This window comes from Beta vulgaris, chromosome 8, assembly GCF_026745355.1.
Source record: "Beta vulgaris subsp. vulgaris cultivar EL10 chromosome 8, EL10.2, whole genome shotgun sequence".
NCBI lineage: Eukaryota > Viridiplantae > Streptophyta > Magnoliopsida > Caryophyllales > Amaranthaceae > Beta > Beta vulgaris.
This window is the reverse complement of record NC_079209.1, coordinates 47,844,266-47,871,400: the sequence shown is the minus strand read 5'-3', so window position 1 is coordinate 47,871,400 and position 27,135 is coordinate 47,844,266. Positions and strand designations below refer to the sequence as shown.

The 27,135-nt window shown below is 35.8% G+C and overlaps 1 protein-coding gene and 1 long non-coding RNA gene across 2 annotated transcripts; both read right to left on the bottom strand.

Moving 5' to 3' along the window:
• Window positions 1-2,531: 2,531 nt before the first annotated feature.
• LOC125492499 (uncharacterized) lies at window positions 2,532-3,462 on the bottom strand. Its single transcript, XR_007269099.2, has 2 exons — window positions 3,334-3,462; window positions 2,532-2,679 (listed from the first exon to the last, which is right to left on the bottom strand). It is a non-coding gene; the product is annotated as an uncharacterized LOC125492499 (long non-coding RNA).
• Window positions 3,463-13,744: 10,282 nt separating this feature from the next.
• LOC104909074 (GDSL esterase/lipase At1g28590) lies at window positions 13,745-26,421 on the bottom strand. The gene is made up of 5 exons (XM_010698260.4): window positions 26,064-26,421; window positions 19,447-19,659; window positions 14,646-14,794; window positions 14,277-14,550; window positions 13,745-14,157 (listed from the first exon to the last, which is right to left on the bottom strand). Exons 1-5 carry the CDS (start codon window positions 26,170-26,172, stop codon window positions 13,937-13,939), a joined length of 966 nt encoding a protein of 321 aa, XP_010696562.1. The 5' UTR covers window positions 26,173-26,421; the 3' UTR covers window positions 13,745-13,936.
• Window positions 26,422-27,135: the final 714 nt, after the last annotated feature.

Sequence of the window (27,135 nt, the reverse complement as noted above, 5' to 3'; positions counted from 1 at the left end):
AATCAAACATGTAAATTAGTTAAATCAGCCATAGTATTGTAATTTGGACAACCGATCTAATTATATATTAATCTTGTAATTTAATTAAGTTATCACTAAATTTAGATTTTATGTGTAAAAAAATCAATCTTTAATATGTTTGTCTACTTACGCAATTAGATAATCTGCGTGTGTGTATTTGAATATTTCATTGAATAAGGACATTTACACCCCCAAACTCAAATCTCTTATTTTGGTTTTATTAATTTTTCCTGAAAATTAATTGGTGACTCTCTTAGAAAGAAAACATCACTTAAAGTTGTGTAGGCTAAAACATGATAATCAAATGCCTAGAATATCCATCAAATTTCCCTTGGAATCATGATTAAGAAATGATTATCATCATCATAAATTCTTGTGTGTAACTGTTACACTATAAGATTATGGTGTAAGTAATAATCAATTTCACATGTGTGAAATCCACGGCCCAAAAAACTCCCTCCTTTTTTTCTCTCTACTCCTGCCATCTTTCCAAAAACCTTGCTTTTGTCGTCTTCACATCCTCTGACGCCATCAAAATTGCAAATAAGGTACAAAAACGAAGTAGCTAGGACCTTATATAGTTTGAGATTGGAGATGGACATGGAAATTGCAGATGATCGATAAATTTTGTTTCTTTAGAGGAGGAGGAGAGAGAAAGTAGGATCATCTCACTCTGAATGAATCAAACTGAAGTTTCGAGAAAGAGTACATATAAGATTTGTGTAAAGCGTGGAGCAATGATACCCAATTACCCGTGTCTGCATGCTCTGATCATGAAGTAGATAGCACAATTCACTCAACCGTTTTTTGCCGTTGTTGAATTATTCGAGCTTCGTTTTATTGTATCTCTCGTATATGGAGATTGAGATTGATTTGTTGCAATTGCTAAGGTTTTCTTTTTCTTTTCTTTTCTTTTTTCACTCTGTTTTCCCAATTTGGTTTGATGTTTTTTTTGCCATTGATGTGTATGGGTGTGAGTGGAGTCTAATGAAATTAGGAGTGTGGAAGAAATTAGGAGGAAATTAAGAGTGTAGACGAAATTAGAAATAAACGTATGTGTATGTGTATGGGGGGTTTTAAATGACATCAAACATTTTTAAAAAGGATATGAAAAAAGTTGAAAATAATAATAATAATGATAATTATAATTGTAATTATAATTATAATAGTAGTAATAATAATAATATTAATACTAATACTAATACTAATAATAATAATAATAATAATAATAATAAAATTATTATTATTATTATTATTATTATTATTATTGTTGTTGTTGTTGTTGTTATTGTTGTTGTTGTTGTAACCTAAAAATGAAGGGCTAATGAGCAGACACGTAGACCAAACAGAGGCCTCCACGTGCTTTCGAAATGGAGGGAAAATGACCTTTTATTCCTTTTGATATCTTAAGCCCATTCCTGAAATGAAGGGTTAATCAAGCCCAAACCCCAAAAAAATAGCTGCATATGATCGTCTGAATTACAACATCCAATCATTGCATGCCATGTTTCGAATTATGATTGATTAACCAATCAAATGCCCCCATTCTAGGGTGACATCAAATGACAGCTTTTATATTCCAAACACTATAAATAGTCTCCTCAAAAATCAGGTAAAAGGTAGATTCGAAGGGGAACCATCACTCAAACCTCCAGGGCTGGTTTCCTTTGCTACAGGTTCAGAGCGAGGAGCAAAGGCATCACTTGCAAAAGTCTCTCCAAGAACATATTGAAGGAAGAACCAGCTTGACTCTTAAATGCACATGACATTTGGGGCCGTTTGTAGGGAGACGAGGCGATGACTGACTGTCACTCATCCAAATGTTGCTCAAAACTGCAATTATTAGATTAGGGTAAAGGATACCGTGGATGTCATCCAACTCGAGGAAGGGATAAGCCTCCGTCCAACGTTCCTGATGAACGTCAAGTGCTTATACTCTAGGAAAATCTTGAACATCATGTAACTGCTGCTGATCTGGAAAATGTGTATATGATTTTCAGACTAAGATGGTAGTAGTCCATGAACAGCTCAATAACAATATGTTGTTTTTTCAAGTGAATCCAGAGCAGGCTCAATCTAGCTCCTCTCCGAAGACACTCGGAGGAGAATGTTGCAGGTCCAAGTCGACCTACTCGTCTAGAAGTTTCTAGAAGGGAAGCTAGAGAGAAGCAACCTGCATGTAGTGAGCAGCGAAAAAGGTTGGACTAGACCTTAGTGGTAAGGTCTCAGGATAATCAGTGTTCGAGTGGGCATCGAATGGAAACAGATGCTCGGGACTATTTGGAAGTAAAGAAAGTTGCTGCACTACAACTGTTGGCCATCCACCACCATCAAAGTATTGTACGCAGAAGCTAGACGAAATCCGCCTCTGTCTTCAGATTGATGGGAGTAGCTTTTTGGAGGGCGGGCTGTAACACCCTGACAAATTACATAACCTTAATCGCCAGCGGAAGCATAACTTAATCCTGTGGGTTATGGCCCACTAAGAAATAACAGCCTAAAATGGCCTCTTAATCAAGCAAATGAACATCATTAGGCAATAGATACTACCCATAAATACAGAGTATTCTAGATAACCCAAATATATACAAAGTCGCTTCAACTCAGCCTTCCTGGAGCATCCTTGACATAACTGATCCTGAGCTATCTTTATAATACCTGAATGATTTCATAAAAATAGAGAAAAGAGAAAACACAGAAAATAACCTAAAATGAGTTGAAAACTCAGTAATTTCACTCCAGCCCGTAAAACGGTTTTTAGTTCGTAAACATTTTCATGCACAGACATATATCACATCATATTGGTAATTGTTCGGAAATATATCAGAAAACATCATTTTTGAATAGTTTGCTGACAAGGAACATTTGCGTGGCCATAGTTCATTGGCAAGTACAGGCTTTGGACATAGCATTAACTTTATCATATGACCCTTTTGGTCCGTGTTCATTCATATATCGTAACATAATTCCTCCACCTGTAACTTGCCCATTTGCCAGTTCAGTTCATAATGCCTAGCCAGCAGAACCATCCATTTTTTTCAAATTTGCATATGTTCATATTTCCGAATAACACCCATAAATGATGATAACTAGGTTTCATAAATCATAAACTCATTGCTCATAGTATACATATCCATCATTGAATCATATCGTATTTCATCATGCCACATCAACATTGTAAAACATAATCAGATCACATAATCATATCACATAATCATCATCACATACTTGTATTCATGCGCAAGAGCACATATAAAACATCACATATAACATATACGGGCATACACATATTTGCTGGACATGAAAGGTTACCTCGAACGTTATTCCTTTTCTTACTCCTTAAGTATCGTCATAACTAGCCTCCAAGAATCGTCATACATGTTTCCCCCTCAAAATTATAACAGCATGACCCATAATCAGAAATCATCTACTAAACAACCAAATTATTCTTACTTAACCCATCTTCAATTTTATAACTCCATAATGTCCTAATAACCTATGATTTAATTACTCAGACGAAACTAAGCAAGAGATTAATAGGTCGATTCATTTAAATCTCTTTGATTTGTAATACTTAAAACATTTTGTTTTAGAAATGCCATCAACATTGCTTAATGAAAATTATTTAACATAAGGCATTTATAACCATTTCCTGTATTAAAAAGAAAATATTTAGTATAACATAACTTAATCATAAGAATAAAATAGCCCAATTAAAAGAGTTAAACTAAGTATCTTAATTAAACTAATTAAATCAATTTAGTCTTTCATTAGCCCAACAAGTCAAAGAATATCATGAATTAGGTAGTTTAATTAGGCAAATCAGTTTTAGTTTAACTCCATTAGCCCATTGATTAACTATGTGGCTCAACTAACACTACAAAAATCAGAATTAAGCCCAAATATCATACATGCAACACTTAGATTAAGTTGGTTTGACTAATGTAACCAGATTCTAGGCCCAACTTAGATTAATTAGCTAAAGGTAGTAATTGGGCTTGTCTCATAATACTTTAAATCTGATTTTTAGAGGGAAAATTAAAAGGAAGAGAGGTGTAGTACCTCTGCTCACTTGGAGCAGGGACGAACAACACCGGAAAGGAGCTCCAGCGAACTCCGGCGAGCGAAAGCACGGGAGGTTGGCGGCAGAAACCGCCCAGCTTCGGCGTCGACCTTCGAAACTCCGGCAGAAAGCAGCAGCGCGCGAAGAGGAGCGAGCGAAGGGAAGAGGAGAGAGAGAGAGCTGCGACGACGTCGCTGGTGGAGCAGCAGCTCAGCAGAACAACATGGGAGGGGGTCGCGTCGCGGTGGAGCTGCAGTGGTGCAGCGCATCTGGGCGGCACTGCGGTTGTGCGACGCACCAAGCAGGTGGTGCATCGGTGTTGGTTAGTTGGTGCCGTGAAGAAAGAGAAGTGAGAGAAAGAAGAAATTTTCTGGTTTTTGTGTTGTTGAACTTGTGATTTCTGAGGCTTAGTGCATGCATTCTTATAGCCGAGTTTTATCAGACAAGAAAGGAGGTGGAAAGATGATGAGTGGTGGTTCATTTATGGGGAGGTTAGAGTAGGGGACAAAGAGGTGGGTGATGGGTGTTGACCGTGGGTTTGGGAAAAGCTGAACAATAACTCCCTTCATTCCTTTTTCTTTCTCATTTTCTTTGGATGTCAAAAAGTCAACTTTGCTATTTTTAAGAGTTTTAACTTTGACTAAATTGTAAATAAAATCATTTATCATAATTTGAATCGCTCTTCCTAATAACTAAAGTAAATATTTATTTTAGAAAATAATCTTAACCATAATCATTTTAAAGAAAATTAGAACGTAATTACCCTAATAAACATAATTAGTAATTAATAAAACGACATTAAAGTTCGGGGTATTACACGGGCGAGCTCGTCCGCTCTGATTTCTTTATAGAGACGAATCCCTTTGTCTTCTTCGTCGAAGGAGCTTCTCCGATGGCGGTAGCTGGCCTCTTCTTAGAGAAAGCCGATTTCTAAACTAATTTCTTGGACGTTGAGGCCTTCTTCTTCACAAGAAAAATGAATAAAGTTGGTTGGAGAAACGTCCGAAGAAAACGTCTACAATTCGAAAGCTTCCCGGACGCACTCTGTTTGCTAAAGGAAGCTGGCTAGGATGGTCACTTTATTCGACAAAGTGCATCTGGACGAAGCCTGTCCAAAAAGTCAATCTGCATGAGGTTCGCTTAACAAAGGAAGCCAACCAAATCTAGTCGTCTTCCTTCTATGATAGATCTTCGTCCAGAAGATAGTGTGTCTAGCACTTAAGTTCTGGACAAAGACAATATGCTAAAGGAGGCCGGCTAAGTCCCGCCGCCTTCTTTCTATTGCAGATCTTTGTCTAAAAGACACTAACTAAAATGCGGACGGAGAACTATCTGGAAGTTTAACAAGTTTAGGTCGTTTTCCTTCTAAGATTGGCCTTCGTATAAAATAAAAATAAAGGGATTAGACAGCTTACCAAAGTGTCAGCCTATTTTTCAATCCCCATCCTCAAGTACTCTTTCCAGAGAATTGCACTGAGTTTAGACATGTCTATTTCACCCTTCCAAGATTTGCGATGGAGTGCTTTGGTTGTTCTTGCAAAGAAAACGTTAAACTTGTAAGAAGGTAAAGTTTTGGACGATTTATATGACCTAGAGATATTTGATGAATTACCTTTATCCCCGTCCAACCGGAAACCAGTGGCGAACAAGAAGTTGTCATCAAGAAACACTTCTTTAATAGGGATCCAGTTAGCTGGTCCTTTCAAAGTCGGACGATTAGGCTTGGTGTACGGTGCTATCATAAAGTATTCAATTATTATGTCATCGTGATTATCTTCCAAGTCCACGATAGGAGCTCCTCGTCCGGTATTATTACCGCCCTACTGCAGCAACGATATTCTGGGGCAACATGCTCCCTTAGAGCCCAGAGAAAGATGAAATCTGCTTTCCAGTTGTGCATCTTGGAGGGTTTATCCCAAGCCGTAATAAATCCAACATGGTTGCAGACGTTGAACCTGGTCCCTGCAACAGTTTTGAAAACCTTGGACACGTAATGTATGGGTGAAGGCTGGTAAGGAAAGGTTCATGCCTTGCAACTCGCAGACAACTATAAAAGTTAGAATGTTGTGATGGGCGTTCGGCACAAGCTGATTATGGCCGAGGTTGGAATGCCTTAGCACTTATTCAATGAAGTCATGAAGGGGAAACCTCAACCCTGCGTCCAACGCCAGCTTATAAATGGCGAACTGACCTTTGTGTACACTTAAGATGATGGTCTTCCCATTAGGAACCACAAATGAATAACTCGACATGCGCATGGCCAAGGATAAGTGGCTAGGGTCTAGGCCAAGTTTTTCCAGCCATTTACGATTGGCTATTATAAACCTTGGGACAGAGAGAGGACCTAGACGTCTGATTTCAGACAAGATTGTGAATGGACAATCAGTCTCCTTGGGAGAGCTAAAATCACCCTCATCACTCTCATTATGGGTCGCTTCCATTTCTACTTCTTTCCCTAACGTGCTTGACTCTGGATGGGTCTGTTCAGAGTTTTCTTCCCTATTATTCTCGGGAAAATATAGCCTTGCCGCAAGCAAAAAACTTTAAATTCCCCTCTCCTTTATTACTTCTTCCTCATGTTCGCGGCTAGTAGACTCTTTTGTTTCAGAACAGGAAACAGGTAGTATCAACCCTCGTCTTAGGCGGGGCATTTGTTTGGCGCGCGTCAGATTATTCTGTACTGGTAAAGACTAGGTCGTCTGACTTTGAAAGCTAAATCCATAAAAACAGGGATATGTATAACTAGCCAGAATACGCCCAACCCTAGAATGTGCCGAAGAATAAATACTATCGGTTCTAGTGTCAAGACAAATTCTTGGACTGTCGGGTTTATTCACGAAGAGGAAGAAATCATTTTTATTGCTTTTTTAAGAAAAAATAAAGAATAAGGAATAATAAGGAAGAAATAGGAGATATCTGACAAACGTTATAGATGCTTGGACGATTGACGCTTCTGAACAAAGAGCAAAGCAAATCTGGACAAGCGCTCTCTCTATTTAAAAAATTTTAAAAAAGCTCTGGAATCTCTATCCCTATAAAAATTACGCAAGGTGTGAAATGATTGTAGAAAGGACAAAATTAAGTATATCTAGGGGGTGAAAACCTACCCAGCCGGTAAGATCGGACACGTGGCCTTCCAAGGAGTAGACGTATTACTGCCTTTCAAATTTGGGGAATTACTACTGGTAAAAGGAAATTGATCATTTTTGTAAAGAGATTAATTTCCTTTTAGGGGTAAATGTTGTAACGTAAATCTGAAGGGCTGATGAGCGGACAGGTGGACAAATCACAGCCCTCCAAGTTCCCTTGAAAATGGAGGGAAAATGACTTTTTAAAAAGGGATTATTCCTTATGATATTTTAAGCTCATTTCTGAAATGAAGGGATAATCAAGCCCAAACCCTAAAGAAAAGTTGCGGCATATGATTGGCTGAATTACAACCTCCAATCATTGCCTACCACGTGTCGAATGATTATTGCTCGGCCAATCCAATGCCCCCATTATAGGTGACATCAAATGGCAGCTTTTACATTCCAAATACTATAAATAGTCCCCTCAAAATCAGGTAAAAGGTAGTAGTAGTAGTTCTATAATGACATGGAATAAATCTTTAAATGATATAAAATATACCAACAAGGACATGAAACATACTTTAAAATGATATGAAGATTCCAAAATGATACGAAAATAACACTAAATGTATAAAACATATCAGCAATGTTATGAAACAATTCCAAAATAATATAATACAACCAATAATGAAACGAAAGATTTTTAAAAATGACATCAAACATAATATTTAAAAATGACATAAAGAAGTTTCCAAAATGATATGAAATATATCAATAATGACATGAAAGTTTGAAAATCATGTGGGAGTCCAATGGTTGGAGCTCCCACCTCCCAACCTCATGTTCAGAAGTTCGGCTCTCATCAACCCCATATTTGGAGCGTTTGTGTGGATATTTGCTTTTGGGTATAAATTCCCAGTTTCCAGTCTCTGGAAGTTTCTTTATGGGTTGGGATCCTCTTCTTACCCCCTAACTCATGAGGGTTGAGCGTGCTTGGACCAGTAAATTACCGAATAAAAAAAATGGCATGTAAGAGTTTTACAATAACATGAAACAATTATTTCAGTTTACACTTGTAAAATTTTGTTACACAATAAGTTATGGTGTAACATGTTACACTCAATACACACTCTTTCATTATATCTTGTTTTTTGGTAAACAATATATGAGCAGGTATGGGTCGATAAATCTCTTGAGTGTAACTATTTCGATTTTCGATGCAATTTTCACTATCCTCATACCTCAAGGTCCTGTCTAAGGACATGATCAACCCTATGAAAATAATCCATTAAGGCTATGTTCACTTCACCTGCTTATTTCTGCTTATTTCAAAACTAATCAAATCAGATTAGATCAGAAAAATTAAGTTCAGATTAGATCAGATCAAAAAAAATAAGTTCAGATCAGATCAGATCATGCTTATATTTAAAAACTCATTGTTACTATTAAATATCTTTCATTACATATTAGTAAAAATTATAATAATTGAATATTAATAAAGTACTCAGTGAGACGAATCAAAGAAGACCTTACATGACTATATTTTTTTCTTATATATTGAGAAAAATCTAAAAGATTCTCTCTAATTGTGAATAGTGTCAAGATTCTAAGTGAGAAAAATAAAAAAAATACAAAGGAGTATTATTATTTATTACTACATTTGTTCAAAAGGATTATTATTGTTGTTGTTGTACTTATTAATTATTAATATTGATAATTATTATTAATCTTGTTGTTATTATTATAAATATCATTGTTATCATCATTTTAAGTTATTCTTGTTACTAAAGAACATAAAATTGACGCAAAAATAAGAAATATATAAAATATGATAGCTCAAATTTATGACAACGAAACTACTAAGTTCAGATTACATTTCAAAATAAGTTAAGTGCGAGATACAAATTATAAATTTAGATTCGGTATACCTTTTCCTACTGAATTCCAAATCTCTCTAGCTATTTGAAGTTGCACGCTATTTATTTCTTTCTTGCACAAGTCATAGTTGTTTGTATATCTTATTTTATTGGGAAATTTCCTCAGGTACCCCTGAGGTTTGACGTAATTCCCAAATTACCCCCCACATTTGGGGAATTCCTCAGATACCCCTGAGGTTTGTGTTTGGGCTCAAGATACCCTTACTATGGACGGAACCCTAACGCCGTTAGGTTTTCCCCCCTCTCTCTCCCCCATTTTCTCTCTCCTCCCATTCTCCCACCCACTGCCAAACCCCCCTCCCCTACTCCGGCGCCGGCGAACCTACCCCTCCCTTCCCCATTCCCGATTCCCTCACCCTTGACGTTAGCGCTGGCCAGAACAGCAGAAAGACAGCCTAGGGTGGTTTTGAGGGCGGATTTAAGGGTTTGTGGGCGGCATATCTGGGCGGCGAAGGGAAGGGGGTCGACTCACTGTGGGAGACAGGGAAGGGGGGACATTTCCGATAGGGGGAAAGGAGGGAGGGCGTGGTGTCGTGTCAGGGTGTTGTTGTTCTGGCCGGCGAAGGGAGGGCTAGGGTGAGGTGTCAAGGGTGGGGGAAATGGAGAGGGAAGGGTCGTCAGGGGTGTTGCTGTTTAGGCCGGCGAAGGGAAGGGGTAGGGTCGCTGGGGGTGCTGCTGTTCTGGCCGGCGAAGGGAGGGGGTAGGGTCGCCGGCGCCGGAGTGGGTGGTGGTCGCCTGCTGCTGGTCGCCGGCTGGGGGAAGGGTGTTGGCAGTGGGTGGGGGAATGGGAGGAGAGAGAAAATTAGGGAGAGAGAGGGAGAAATCCTAACGGCGTTAGGGTTCCGTCCATAGTAAGGGTATCTTGAGCCCAAACCTCAGGGGTATCTGAGGAATTCCCTAAATGTGAGGGGTAATTTGGGAATTACGTCAAACCTCAGGGGTACCTGAGGAAATTTCCCTATTTTATTTTATATGAAAAAAAAGTTGAGTCTGCTGACTTCTCAAGTGTAAAACATTTTCTTTTAAGGAAAAGTGTGAAACATTATATAAGTGCTCTTATAAATTAATGACTTGGGTTATATTATTATTTTTAGTAATAATTATTATTATGATTATAATTATTTTTTTTGTCTTATAATAATGATAATAATAATTATTATTAATAATAAAAGTTGTGTAAAAATTGTAATAGAAATAAAATGATAATAATAGTAATATTATAAATAAGATCTTATAATGTAATGCATAATAATGAAATACAAAGTAATAATATAATAGTAATAATATATTTTATAAAAGATAAGATCTTGTAAATCAGATCAGATTAGATCAGTTCAGATCAGATCAAATCAGATCAAATCAAATCAGAAAAAATAAGTTCAGATCAGATCAGATAAGTTCAGATCAAAAATTTCAGATGAACTAAACATAGCCTAAGTATGCCTTTTTTCTTAATTCATAATAGCACTAAGCAATCAATAAAGTTTCTCAATCTTATATGTACATCTGTTGAAAAATTTAGGTTGAAGCACAAGCTTGCGGGAAAAAGAGCAACAAGCATAAAAAACATGGTTTATGGTATGTTATCTGTAGAAACCAAATTTATAACATATGGCTAGTTGGCTACAAAGAAATCAGTAATTTCAAGGAGTTTAAATAAATATTCCGTTTTCTTAGTATATCTATACTAATATATTAAAAGGCGTGCGTAAACCAGGAACAGTGCCACGTGGTGCTCTTCCTAGGGAGTTTTAGTTCATGTAATCCATGTACAATAAAAAAAAAATTATATACTCCCACGAGTGTTTTAAATTCATAGTAGCACTAAGCAATCAATAAAGTTTCTCAATCTTATATGTACATCTGTTGAAAAATTTAGGTTGAAGCACAAGCTTGCGGGAAAAAGAGCAACAAGCATAAAAAACATGGTTTATGGTATGTTATCTGTAGAAACCAAATTTATAACATATGGCTAGTTGGCTACAAAGAAATCAGTAATTTCAAGGAGTTTAAATAAATATTCTGTTTTCTTAGTATATCAATACTAATATATTAAAAGGCGTGCGTAAACCAGGAACGGTGCCACGTGGTGCTCTTCCTAGGGAGTTTTAGTTCATGTAATCCATGTACAATAAAAAAAAAATTAGAAATTGCATGATATAGGTTTTGATCCCGTGACCTCAAATTCATGTACTAAAGTTTTAACCACTAGACCAAGTTGTATTTAGTGATATCATATCAAAGTACAATATTAATAAATGAAAATTTTCTTACCCGGGGCATAGCCCGGGCCTAATAACTAGTTTTCATTTGAAAAAAGTTGTAGATGCAGACATGTTTAATTAGTCAGCAGTTGCTTATTGTGTAACCTTCTTATGTACATGAAGAGTTTTCCATTTCAACCATTCCTAGAAGGTAAAGAGAATACCATTGCAACTCTAGATAGGTCTAGGACTCTAGGTGTATTATTATAGTTGATAGGTGCTTGGAATTTATTTTTTTTATTAGAAAAGATAATTGATCCAAACAGTACTAATCCTTCCTAGATTACTAGCCTGCAGGACATACCGACTCAGAGAATGGGTACAATGCTAAACAATCTAGAAGTAAAAGCCTCAACATGTTATTGAGATGAGTATTATTCAAACACTGAGAAATTGAAATTCGGGGTGGTACCACAAAGCCTCTCCCTCCTTGCAATCTTTTCTTTAGTTAGAAACAAAATATTACTTTTCGAAAATATAGAAAAAAACATTTGTGATGTAATATGTTATATAAACAGTGAACGGATAAATACGGCGTTGTATCTTTGCCGCCCAAGATTAGACGTTTCACTGCATAGTACGTTGATATGTTGTATCACCGGGTAAATTGTTCATCCGACATTATATACAGGGCCGGTGAATGGGTTGTGCAAACAGACCCACTGCACAGGGCCCCAAGTCAATAAGGCCCCCAAATTAGTTTATAATTCTATTGTTGTGATAGAATAGCAAAGATTTATGTCGTAGCACATTGGTACTACCTCTTATAATGATTCTTTGTCTTCGTATTTAGTCAATGGTTCAAATCCTAGCTTTTGAGCCCATTTTTTCCTCTTATTTATATGCAATCAAACTAATAAAAGCATGTTTTTTTTTCAAAAAAAAGCAAGTATGCTTTTCTAAAAAAAAAAAAATCAAGTATCATTTTCGTAGAAAATTACCAACTCTAGAAATTTATCTTTTTTTTAGCAAATTAACTCTTAATAATTTTCCTTTTTTTCATTCAATTTTTAAATAATGACAAAGATTTCTCGTTCTTAGGTAGTACTAGTTTATTCTCAACTATGAATTTTGTCGTTTGAAATAATAAATATGACATTATCTGCCAATGTATTTTCACATATGTCGTAATTATATATTCTAAAAGTTTCGGGGCCTAAATTTGAAATTAGCACAGGATACGCGAATTGTTTAAGACGACTCTGATTATATATACCACAATTCACGGGAGAAAATAAGATACACAACTACAATAACATTCTCTATTAATCTTGCTCAAAATCTCTCTACATCACAACAATTTGTATTTATTAGCAATAAATTTTTTATGCGGTTTGGTGGTCATGCGTGGATTTTTACCTAATAAACCTTACCTTCAACATAGAGATACAGTTAACTAATACTAGAGGTGATCATTTTGGCCCGGCCCGGCCCGTTTTTGGGCCGGGTTTTGGGCAGAATTTTTTCGGCCCGCGGGCCGGGCCCGGCCCGGTCGTTTTTTTTTTTGTTTTTGGGCGGGCTTTGGGCAAGCTAAAAACGACTTTTTAGTCTATTTTTTGACCCGGCCCGTTTTGGCCCGCAAAAGCCCGCTAAACCCGGCCCGAATTAGCGGGCTTTGGACACAAAAATTCGGCCCGAATTTAGGCCCGGCCCGGCCCGGTCAATGGGCAAATTTTTTTGGCCGCGGCCCGGCCCGGTAAATGGGCAAATTTTTTTGGCCGCGGCCCGGCCCGGCCCATGATCACCTCTAACTAATACCCCTTTTCATATTGAAACTAATTCTTTTTGCCCGGGCGATGCCTCAGATCAGTTACAATAAATAAATATATCAATATTTTTAAATTTTATAATTTATTTTGCTACTTTTCGTATTTTTTGTCTATTGAAAAATTCATGTTACAACGTGATAAGTAAAAAAAATTGAAAGACTTTAGTTTGAAAATAATACCTTATAAGAAATTGTAGTAAAAGAATATGACATCAATATTCTCTTGTAAGTTAAGTCTTTTTAGTTAATTATAATTATTACAATACTTCGTCATATTTTATTTGAAACATTAAACAACAAAGTCATGGTGTATTGATGGTTAAGCTCTTACTTTTCATTTCAAAGGTCACATGTTCGATACCTTGCACTTACAAATTTTTTTAAAAGTGAAAATTACACATAGACATAAAACATTTGCATTAGAAATTTGAAGAGAGTGTCACGTGGCACATAGGCTTCCTTTCGCACGCCTTTTAATATATTTGTATAGATATTAGAAAACAATATGAAAAAAGTGTCATGACACATGCATATCAATTACCATGTATTATGCTCCCTTCATCCAATACTATTCTTGTATGGGTCTACCCCTCTCTCTCCACCAAAATATATATAATTGATATCTTACTAACTTATATCACATTCATTTATATAATAAAATTACAGATTATACCAATAGCAATTTATACAATGTTATTACACAATTTTATACTAGAAGAACAGTGCAAAGTGGTGGGACATCAAATAAATCAAAGGAACTAGATTACCTAACTATAAACTTTCTCCAAATCATGTAGGACAAGAAAAAAAAATCAAGTTGTAGAGACGATGCTTTTAAAATTATGTGTTATTAGCCATTTTGCCATAAGTTGATAAGTATTTTGAGTCAAATGTATTCCATCCCAACTAATGTGTTTTTCAGGATGTTCACAAGCAATAACTCCTTCACTTCCGCACCTTCTATCATAGTCAAAATTGTACTCATTTTTGCCAATACCACAACATACAATCTCCATTACATCCTCACCAAAACCTACATAAAGAAAACGACATTAATTTTAATACTCTTTTATATATAGTTACTAATTAAGAATCATAACTGTATTAATAAAAAAAAAAAGAGTCAACTATTCATAAAGTGGATAGACTAACCGAGTGAAGTTGCATGTTGGAGAATTTCTTTTAAGGCTCTAAAATAGTCTGCGTACACAATTGTAACGTGTGGGTGATCATTTCTAAGTTGTCGAATGATTTCTTGTATTTTACTGTTGTGAAATTTTGCAAACATATTCAAATATCGCAAACATTGTTGTTCGTCATACATCCTTGGGTCATTTGTTTCAAACATTGCCAGATAAACTGGCAGGCAACCGATAGGAAAGTTTCCTGGTACTACTATACGAGTTGCACCAAGACTAATAACTTCCTGCATGAACAAGAATAATGATCAACACATTAAAAATATATATAACATCAATATCATGTAGTTATAATTCTAAAAGTGATTAGATAGATATTCACCTTTATAGCTTTTTCTATAACTTGAACAACTTCAGGCACCATTTTATACACTTTTGAAATACTTTTTCTTTGAAAAAGTTCCCAATTATAGTCATTTCCTCCAATTTCACCCATGATGATAAGTGACTTTGCGAGTCTTTCCTTGCACTCTGAATATAAATTATCAAAAGAATCGGAATCAAAGTTTTGTATATAATAATATTAAGGAAAAATTGATTCTAATAATCCAACCTTTGGGTCGTTCGCTCAAAATAATCCAACATTCTCATTATTATTTAATAATCCAACCTTTTATCCCAATCCGCTCATGATGCTCCGTGGGACCGGTAACCTGTTAGAAAGGTAATTTTTTTTATTCTCTCCTTCAATCTCCCTCTTGTTTCTCCCTCCCTCCCTTGCCTCACTAGACATGAAGAACCACCCCCCCCCCCCCCCCAACTCCTGCTCATGATCCTCACCCTCACGGCCTCACCCCTGCTCACGATCCCCTGCCCCACCCCTTTGCGAACAACCCCTACCTCACCCCACCCCTTTGCGAACAACCCTTGCCCCACCTCCACCCTCCAGTCTCCCTCGTTTCCCCTCTTCTAAGCACAACAATTTTTTTTTAAACAACTTAAAATCAAGATAGCTTTCCTATATATTTACCAATTCAGTTTAACGTGAAAGAATTAATTAAGTTAAACTAGACTAACATTTTATCATAGACAATATATTAGGTGGGTGTATTATTCCTTGTTACATTCCTTTATAAGAGAAACTAGTTGAGTTATTCATTAAACCCATGTCACTCTGAACAACTAGAGATGGCTATGGATCTTGGATTCGAACAAAATTCGTGGATCCATATACGTTTTTAGGATTTAGATTCAAAATTTTAGATCCAACAGATCAGGATTGGCTTTGGACCCCGAAGTTAGAATGAGATCAGAATCCGAATGTGATTCCAAGTTCTGGACTCGAAACCTAAATCTATTTTCTTTTAAAAGTGGTTGGGCTAGTGTGCAATAAATAAACCAAATTAAAATAAGAGACCAAATCAGAATAATCTTAATTTGTAACTCAGTCCTTTACTCCGTTTTCTCTCTCTCCTCCACCTACAAGCCAACCACCAGCCTCTAAGTCTCCAATGAACTCTTTCTCACTAGTCCCCAACCAACCACTAGCACCATATTCCCGACAACTCTCCTTCCTTCACTAACCCTCGAGTGCCTGACGGCCGCCAACCACCAGCCGCAACGACCATTCCTTGCTCTCATTCGCTAGTCTGGCCAACCTTGGCTTTGTTTCTCTCGTGGTTGTGGCTCACCAACTTCTCTCACTAGGCATGACCATCACGACACCAACAGTTCAACCACCGGTGCATTTTTTCAATATACAATTTTAAAAGTCAAAATTATGTTTAATTAAACTTTTGGTACAATTGAATTTTTTTTATTTGAATTTGTTGTAAAGTTGTTGAATTTAGTTGTGAATTTGTGGTAAACTTGCTTAATAGTACAAATTACGGGCATACTCGTTTTGGACCAGGTCTGCAACATCTGAATCTTAATTATTCCTATTTTTCCAAACCCGTTAGATACAAGTCGAATTTCAATTCAGCATCTGAAAACGGATCCGGATCTGGGTCCTCAAGAACCCGGTCCAGATCCGACGTGATGTCATCCCTACTCACAACATGCTATGCTTCTTCCCTAGCTTGGAGTACTTTCCAATCACTCTTAGCTTGAGGTGACGAAACAAAAGTGAGGGTCTATTAGGAAACATCTCCATAGTCCTACTTGTCTTTCATATTTATTGTTTTTGTATTTTCTATTTTTATAGGATCGTGTGATCTTTGTCTCTTGCAGTATAGGTCGGAGGATTAGTTGAGGTAGTGTGGAGGCTCCAACATTGTATGAGGAGTTGATAGGGTTCATTGTAATTCATATTTCGAATCAATTAAACACTAAAGTCAATAGCCTCCTTAGTGTTGCAATATAACCTTGATCAAAATTTTCATATGCATAAGAAGGTGCACGTCAATTTCTCAGCTAGCATCAAAGAGGTTTTCAGAATCTCAAGTTCTAAGTCTATAATTTCACAATTCATCACACAATATTTTCTAGGAAACGAGATGACCAAGATATTTATATGAAGCTTCTCGAAGGTGAACATTGATGAAGTTAGCACAGTAAAAAGGGTACTAGTGTGGTTCATACTCACATTACAAAAACAGGCTTCCCAATATTAGCTTAGAGAATAGAAGCAAGTGAAAAGGTTGAGAAAACTCTAGAGCAGAAGTGAAACATAAGAGAGATTACCTTTACAGAAAAAAGTACTAGTTCAACAGATAAATAAAAATAGTTTAGTTAAAAATCACCAAATATACGATGAAATGAAAAACCAGTTTAATTGTGAATATAAGCATCAACTTGGATAATAATCGATACTAATAATAAAGCGAAAGGAGAGAGAGTAGCGCGTCTTCCTTCAAATATTTCTCAGAAAGAAAAAACCACGACGAAGCAAGGTTGTCCCAAATATTTTGGTGGGCCTTGTGCAAATTTTACTAGATTCACTTCATAATATATGGGTTAATTGGCTAGAACAATACAAACTATACCTCAAGTGTACTGAGTAGCACAACCATTGACGGTTGCAATGCATAGCACGAACTTTAACAAGAGGTGCAACCAATAGCATAAACATGACTGGAGTGTGAAGATTCCGACAGAGTATTGGAATCTTGAATATTTTATTCTTTTCTTTTTCCTTTTTTCTCCTCTTTTCTTCTTATCACTGCTTTTTGTTCCTTTGTCTTTTTATTCTCTCTCAACTTTCTTCTCTGTAAATTTCTCTTTCTCCCTCCTCCCCAACCCTTGCCCACCGGGAAGATCCGCCTCCCCACTAGAAAACCCCACCTACTTCACCCCTCTCCACCCATTCTTCATCACCATCATCATCACCTCTCGACCACCTACTACCCCAAATCGTGCCCCAATTTTGACATAATCATGTAAGAAAACAACACATCCAAACATATATCCTACGTACACTAACGATGTTGGTGCTTCCCACAACCTCTTGTTCCACAATTGCTTGGGTGCAAATCCCACCTAAAATCTGAGTCATACACACCTAGACTACATTTTCTTCTTCCTCCTCGGCATTACCATCATCATCACCCTCATTTTCTCTCTCTTCCTCCCTCCTCCACCACCCCAACACCAGTAAAAAGGCTCGAGTTAATTGGGGGAGAATCATTTCTCACGATCTAGTCGACTTGCCTGGTGACTCAACAAGTCACCAACATATTCCGATATAGGAAGATCCTGCTGGGGTTGAAGCGAAAAAGGTTGAGGCTGGGTTGACGTGTATGTCCGGGTTTGCGGACGGGGGTGGTTTCAGGGGCTGGGGAAGGGAGGGGATTGGTGTCATGGGTGAGGTGGGGAAGTGGTGGTTTTTGATGAGTAGAGGTAGGTGAGGTTTTTAAGTGGGTGGGAGAGGGAAAAGTGATTTTCAGTGGATAGGGGTAGGGGAGGTTTTTCGATGGGGGGAGGAGGAGGAGGAACAAAGAGGAAGTTGAGAAAGAAGAGGAAGAAGATAGAGTAAAAAAGGGAAAAAAGAAAAAGAAAGAGAGGCATGTGATAAGAAAGAAGAGGCACGTGATAAGAAAGAAGAGAAAAGAAAAAGGAGAAACAAAAGAAAATAATAAAACAATGAAGATTCCATTCAGTGAAACCTCCTTAATCTGGTCACCTTAATGCTACTACTTGCACCTTGTATCAAAGTTCGTGTTACGCACTATACCCGTCAAAGATTGTGCTGCTCAACGCACTTGAGGTATAGTTCGTGCCATTCTAACTAATTAACCCTAATATTGAAAGTTATAATCAAGTGGTCCACCGCATTACTTGGTTTCCATTCTGAAAATAAAATTTTTTGGCTTTATGAATGATCCTATTAAGGGAAACATTATGGAAGATTATATCATTTCTTTCTTTCCATCAGATACTCTATATAAAGAAAAAAAAAATTGACCATTTAGGTTTTGTCTTGTCTTATTTTTGAGACGGACTCTAAGGTAGGCTCTATATATAGAGTAAAAGAGATCCAATTCTTTAGTTCTAAACTTCCATAAAGGAGTGAGACAATCACAAAATCCAAAAAGATGATCTTAGGTATTATCTTGATGGTTACATAAAGCACATTGGCTAAAGGGAATGGTATTTCTTTTCGCAAGAGTAGCACGAGCGTCAAGACTGTTGCGACAGATTTGCCACATGAAAATTTTCAATTTAGGTGGCATATCTAAGTTCTAGATCCAACTGTATTGCCATTCTCATTGATTTCAGGACAGCTTATGAGCTAGCCAAGCAACTGATTTTATCGTAAACTCACCGGACGAGCTGGGGCCCCATACAAGCTCATTAGGCAAGGGATAAAAGAAATGTGTATGCCTTTAATGCAATAGATAAAGTACTCAGGAAGCAAAGTTTTTAGCTTACCAAAATCCCAAGTCCTATTGGGGAGGATAAATTCTTTTAGGCGAAGTGAGATATTCACTTGTTGCTCTAAAAATTTCAATTTAGACATGAGGCTTTCATCAAAGTACTAGATGTGCACCCAGAAGAGAAGTTTAGTGCCATCACCAATTTTTCATTAGAGACTTTTACGTAGAAGTGAGTTCGTGATATTAGAAGTGGTATCGTCTCTCCATCTTATTAAAACTGTATGTCTGATATATAGATCAACATTTATGCTAACATACAAATTTTTAAGCCGAAATTACGATAAGGCTTGAGGTTTGAATACTTACCTGATATAGAATGAAAAGTAGAATTTAGATGGGACTTAAACCAATCAAGCTGCACATCTAAAGAACTGTTGGTGACAAGTGATACAATATCTTTCATAGCTAAAGCAGAATAGTTGAGTGCAGACGCTCCAGCAACAGCGAAGTTCACCCCATGAGTAAAATTACCATCTTTGTTAAGATATGGATCAAGAAAAGGCAGGTTGAAGAACTTAGCTGCATCAATCAGAATTAATGATAGTAATTAGTAAGAAAGACATATAATAGAAAAGGAAAAAAAATCCTCTTCCATGTCTTACCTTTTTTTTTTTTTTTAGAACCTTTTTCTTTAAAGTTATTCAAGAGTTGGTAATGTATGGATTGACCTTAATTGGGTTCGGGTTGAACTAGTCAACTTGAACCCAACATGATAAGGTAAATAGGTTGTCCCTTTAATTTGTAAATGAAAGCTACAAGGATTACAAGGTCGCCCCTTTGGGTAACCTTCAATTTTAACATTAATTTTTCCTGATTCTACCTCGTGATCCTAGTACATATTAATCTGTTTTTGGAAAATTCCCAATAGTAGAATCTAATTGTTGAGAATTCCTAATAATAGATTCAACTTTTTTTTTCTCATTGTTAGGCCTCAATTTTCCTCGATTTTCATAATTTACCCAAAAACAGCATTAATAAGGCTTAAACGTTAATTTCATGTTTAGTTTTAATACTTTTGTTAAGTTTAGCCTAACGCCTACTAACCATGGTATATTTAGGTCTAGACTCCTAACAGTCGACAAATCAGATCTCAAGTTTTTCCAACGACCTCCATAGTTTTGCACTTTTACGTGCCCGTGATGATGCGAGGTCGTTTCTTGTGAGGCTCACAATGCATAAGGATGTGATTATGTGAAGCCCTTAAATGCTATTCAAGGATCCACACCTAAACTATATCTAATCATTCTATAATAATCAAACTACGACAGAAACTGTCATGTTGTGACTATATTTATTTTTGAGCTAATCACTCACTTATATATGAATCTGTAAATGGAAAAGTATTTGGATCTTCTTTATTTGTCAACTACCATCCATATAGATTTATGTCTATCACTGTTCAATTCAGACTACTAATATAGTAGTAATATATACTTCCATGACTTTAACCTACTATCCGTATAAATTTATGAAAATTTTTATTAGTCAGGCAGGAGTCTAGACCTAAATAAACCATCGATAGTAGGGGTTTGGCAAAAATTAACTAAAATATTAAAACTAATTATAAATTTAACGTTTAAGCCTCATTAGTGCTAATTTTAGGTTTAGGAAAAATGAGGTCTAGCATTAGAAAAATTAAGAAGTTGAATATACCATTGGAGATTCTCAATAATAAGTTCCTACCATTGAGAATTTCTTTTTTTAAAAAAATATATTATAAATCAAGTTGTCATCATACGTTTTACTCTAATCTGTTAGAGAGCGACCAGACGGATTGTTGTAGGCAGAATTTAAGCTCAGGATAAGACATAAATTGTCATACTATATGACGTCCATAATTGTTATAAGATATTTTACACAATACATAAATTGTCACACTGAATTAACATTTGGTATATCTGAGGAGAATATATAAATGGTTTTGATAACAAGCTTAGGAAATCTTACTAAAATAGTCAATCATGAGAAGCCCATTGGAAGCACGACCAGTTGGCTTATGGAAGAAAGCATTGGCGGACCGAGAAGGGTACATGGGGGTACAACTGTACCCCCAAACCCCTTTGTCCACGCTAGCTCCTTTCTCTATTCTCATTCTCCATGTTTATCTACACTAAAGAGCTCAACTCTCCTCCACAACTTTGCTTCTGCTTCGCAGTTGTACTGGCCGACTACCGTTTGAGTGTAGTCTTGCAAAACTGCAAACTCTTGACACAGTAGCCACTAATCCATAAGTTTTGTTTCATTTTTTTTATTTTCAATTTTCATACTTTGATGCTTAATATGTGTTAGCTTAAATTCTTAAATTATTAGAATATCCAAATGTATATTAATCATTAGTGAGCTACTTATTGAAATTTAAATCAAATGTAGTTTTTAGGGATTTAGCAATTTAGGATAGATTAAATTGTTCAGTTTAGGGATATATTGAATTGTTCAATTTAGTCATGAATGATTATTTGGTTACTTTATTAAAAAGAACGTATTCCTACAAGTTTCCTATGAAGATATTGTTACTCGATTTCCTAATATCAAGAGTAGTAGGATGTAAGTGTAATTTTAGTTTTAACCTTATTGTGTTTTTCTTTGTTATTTGGGTTGTATGACTACGCATATTTTGGATATTTCGGTTGTAAAATTTATCGTTGAACAATTTATAAGAATTTATTTCTCCTAATTTTGTGTTTGTTGTCCGTCCGTACCCCCATATTTAAATTCCTGGGTCCGCCACTGGAAGAAAGTTCTGCCATACGGTATCTTTGCATAACAAGAGTGTGGGTTTTCATGTATAAAGTTGCCTGTATCAGAAATCGAATCTCCAAACTGATAGATAGCTTCGATTGTTTCAATTCAGAAAAATATTATTAATAATAAATCATCAGACGGATGCATGGAGTGGAACTCACGAACAAAAGCAAAAAAAAAAAAAAAAAAAAAAAAGACATGGCCAACTATCTACTGAACATTCAAATTTAGACTTATATGCAATACAATAATAAATGCATCATGAAATTAATAGTAAACGCTATTCGTTATATTGTCCTGAATTATAGATAATACTCCATTTTTTTGTTAATCTACACAATTTTCTATTTGATCAGTTTCTTTTTAATCTATACATTGTTGCTAATTTGGTGACACGTTGTAACACCCAACCCATGCATAAGGAGTCTATCGTCACCGATGCACATCCAGTGCCAACAACTATCCTCAATAACCAACATAAGTTCTTCCGCCACATTATCTTCACTCATGCGCACCCTGATAAACTTTCCACGAGGTCACGCATCCCTAGACTACTCCCAACCAAGCATGCTTAACTACGGATTAACTAAGGAAATAAGCTCCATAAATGAAAGATGCATCTTATTGGAATAAGTAGCCTGATAAAATCTCTTTAAAGCAATCATGATGAGTATTTATATACACCCCCACTTGAGGACAGCAAACGCCCTTGTTGCGCCTGGGGACTTTACATATTCGACCACAACGACTTGTGGGTCTCCCTAATCTAAAAACTAATCACATATCTCACCGCAGTCGGTGATATAGCCCCATAATCTTCACCCACTAGGCGACTAACCTTGGATTAATTATCCACACAGTCGCAGGATTGTCTGATACCATTTATAACACCGGACCCATACGAAGTAGAGTCTATCGTCACCAATGCGCATCTAGGGACAACAACTGTCCTCAATAACTAACATGTAAATGAATGAAAAACTTTATGTTGGTTCTACCGCATGTAAATGGAGAAAGAAGGAAAAACCTATTGAGGAAGAGGAAGAAAGGAGAATTATGGAAATTAGAACTACAAATTATGGAGAATTGGAAGAACCAGCCCCAATTGGACGACATACGAAAAGTACAAAGAGGAAAAATGGAGAAAGGAGTAGTTAGAGAGAGAAATGAGTTATGATGAAAAGGGTTGTGTTTAGTAAAGTGACTTTGCATTTAGCGACCATGTTTGATAAGTATATTAATTCTCACGTAACCAAGCTAATTGTTCTTTTTATTGGAAGAGTAAAGATGTATTGTACTTCCTCCGCTTTTTTCTTTACTTGCAACAATTTTTTTTTTCATCCACTTCAATGCAAAATTTGGGTAGGAGAGATGTAGAGAGGAAAAAATAGAGGACCCTATGTGATTGGAGAGAGATAGAGAGAAAGGAAAAGGAAAAGTAGAAAGTGTTGCAAGTAATTAAAAACGAAGGAAGTATTAGAATTACGTGCTATATTACATGTTTACAACTTAAATCCTTAACGAGGAGAGACAAACCATTACGTATATTATGGACAACAAAGATATGATAATATTAATAGGATATATTATTATATTAGGAAAATATTATCTTACTAGGAAGAGTTAGTCTTGCGTGGATCTGGTCCACAATAATATTATTGTGGACCAAAACCACTTATTTAACATACGCAAAGTCTTATAAAAGACCGTCTCATGCTAACACTAACATGAGACGACGAGTCTATTTTTCCTCCAATTCTCAGCCTCGGCCTTTAATTATGGTTTTATGGTTGATAGTTGTGCTTCTGGCTATTAGTTATTGTCTTCTGATAAATAGTTATGATATTTGGGTATTTAGTTATTATTGTTTTTTACACGGAACACACAAAACTCATATTCTCTCCGCAATTTCACCACCTTGAATCTCTCTAATGGCGAAAATGTTGAAGAAATTTCAACACTTCCCAAATACAACAACTGGAAAATTTTAATGGGTTCTTCAAACATCACTAAGAAGCTAAATGCCTAAGCCCATATACTATTCAATCTGTTCTTCATCATAATCAGTTTTCTGATCCAACTAAACTTCTGGATTTCTTCAACTGGTCACATTCTCAACTAGGTAATCATCAAAATTTGTTTTCTTTCTCAGTTTTGGTTGTTCTTCTTTGTAATTCTAGTTGTTTTCCTATTGCGAATGGGGTCATTAAACGTATGTTTGAATCCCACCAACATCCTCCCTTCACGGGTTTTTGATTTTGTGGCTAGTTGTTTGAGGGAATATAATAGATGTGAATCAAAATCTTTAGTTTTTGATACAGTGATCAATGTTGGTAAGAAAAATGGTTTCTTGATTGAAGCTGCTAATGTATTTTTGTGTGTTAAAGATGGTGATTTTTGCCCTATTTTGGTTTGTTGCAATTCTTTGTTGTTTGACTTATTGAAGAAGAGCATGTGGGTTTGTTTTGGAGGGTTTATGATAGATGAGTGCATTAGTTTTTTTGAGAAAGATATAATTATTTATGCGTGATATTGAAGTTATGGCCAATAAAATGCATTATAATTTGATTTTTATGATATAACTAATATACTTCAGCACTTAACTAATATTCTTCAGCGTTTAACTAATATACTTCAGCGATTAACTAATATACTCCAGCGCTTAACTAATATACTTCAGCGCTTAATTAATTCATCCAAAAGTAATTTAAGGCTAGCATAACTAATAGGTGCAAGTGCTTAACTAATTCTACTGCTGGTTTGATGCACATGCATGATGTCAGCATGACATCAACGGTCTCACGTTAACACTAACGTGAGACCGCCTCTCCAAAAACGGCTCTCTAACATAATGACCCTTTTTTTCCATACAATAACCTTTGAAAAACTTAAGTTATACCATACAGCTAATATCTAACATAGTGACTGTTTTTTTTTTAATATGATCTCTCTTTCTCACATTAGTTTATCATTATGAAATTTGCACTTTGTTACGTAGTAACCTTTTTTTACCTTTAAAAAAACCTTTTTTTCACATAGTCAAACTTCACAATCTATATTTACTCCATTTTTATATCTATTCTTTTATATAGTGATTTTTTTCTTCATAGATCACAAAAATTAGCATTAGGTCCACACTAATTTAGTGTGGACGACCAAGTCCATATAATTTTTTTTACTAGGAATAATTTCAATAAACTAGTTATTAGGCCCGGGCTATGCCCCGGGTAAGAAAAAATTTCATTTATTAATATTTTACTTTGATATGATAACACTAAATACAACTTGGTCTAGTGGTTAAAACTTTAGTACATTGAACTTGAGGTCACGGGATCAAAACCTATCCTATGCAATTTCTAATTTTTTTTATTGTACATGGATTACATGAACTAAAACTCCTTAGGGAGAGCACCACGTGGCTCCGTTCCTGGTTTATGCACGCCTTTTAATATATTAGTATAGATGTTTGATTTGTATTAAAAATAAGATACTCCCTCAGTCTTTTATTAGTTTACCCAATTTGACTTATAACACTATTTATTTTTATTACTTTGACCATTATTTGTGCTTTTTATGTAAGGAAAAATATAATCATGTGACATATCGTTTGATTCGCCTCAATATCGAAAAATCAAAATTTTTTATTATTTGCAAATACATAATTAGAGATATTATTACTCAAAGTTTTACATCGATAAATGTGAAAAGTCAAAACAGATAAAATAATAAAGTATGAAAGGAGTATCTTTTAGAAATAGTTTTATAATAGAAATCCCTTTATACTCCTATATATTTTTAAAAAAATTGGTAAGAAGAATTCCAATAGACTATATATATCATACTTATAGTTATTACAGAACACATCAATATAATATAAACTCTTATTACTTTTTTGTCTAATCAACTTACATGGTTGTTAAATGCAACCTCACCTTACTAAACCCAACCCTTTTCATCATAACTCATTTCTCTCCCTAATTACTACTCTCTCCATTTAATAATACATCTTTACTCTCCCAAAAAAAAAAACAATTAGCTTGGCTATGTGAGAATTAATATACTTCTCAAATTATAGCTTAATTATGAGATATCCGATACTTTCTCTAAGAAAAAAAAGATATATTCGATAGTCGATACAAGGCAGTAAATAATAGTAGTAAAAGGTAAAGAGATGGAAGAACCTGGGGGAGGAGGCGAAGGAAAGAGCATCATGAATGTCATCGGTGATGGAGAGAATAGAGGATTCAGTGTTATAAACATAATCAGATACAACTTTAATAACATTATCATCACTGAAACTGTATGATAATGATACGGTTACGTAGCAGCAGATCAGTGCTCCTACTAAAAAGCATGGGATGTTGGATATGCGAGAAAACATGTTTTGTGGGAGTATGATTTTTTCGGAAGGAAAAATTCCAGTCTTCTTCTTATGGAGTATGTTAGATTATATATGTAACAAATCTTTGTAATCTTATATTTTGGTAGGGTATTTGTTTCTACTACTCTACTAGTGTTTTTTTGTGTTTTTGTATTCTTCTTGAAACGTATGGTCATACCAAACTCCAACCACAACACTTATTGGTAATTGATGATGATGGGAGTGGGAGTGGGAGTGGGAGTGCGAGTGGCTAGAAATGCTTCATATGCTCGTCGAATCTTCAGTTACAATGTTTTGTCTGTGGTGCAAACTACAAATAATTGCTATCTTTGTTACAAGTCTTTTTCCAATATTAATTCTAGCTTGTCTTTTGTGCCATAAATGAGAGTGTGACATAATACACGAGAAAAATGAGCAAATTGGGTAGCTTTTCTTTAGGGTAGTTCATGGGTGGTTAACCGTTTCGAAGCAATATTTTGGTTCGATAACCAAAAGTTCCAGTTCGCTTTTTTTGCGAACCGTATCCGTAACTGTTTACACTGGTTGTTGTCTAAACTCATAACTCATACCAGAGTCATATTTTGGAGGTGCAATATTTGAATTTGCCGTTGATTTCTCCATTGGTGAAATTCGAAGCTACAATATTTGATTTTGCCATTCATTAATTTCAATGAAGGTTGCAAGTGAGATAAAAACAATGTAGGAAAAAATTTGGAGGTGGCAAACAATTGAGGAAAGAGAAATTTGAATGTGAGTAACAATGGAGGAGAGAAATTTGAATGTAAGAGAAACAATGCAAAAGAGAAAAAATTAGTGGTAAGAGAAACAACAAAGAAATAGTTCGTCTTCGTACGGGTGTGGTCGCTCGCACG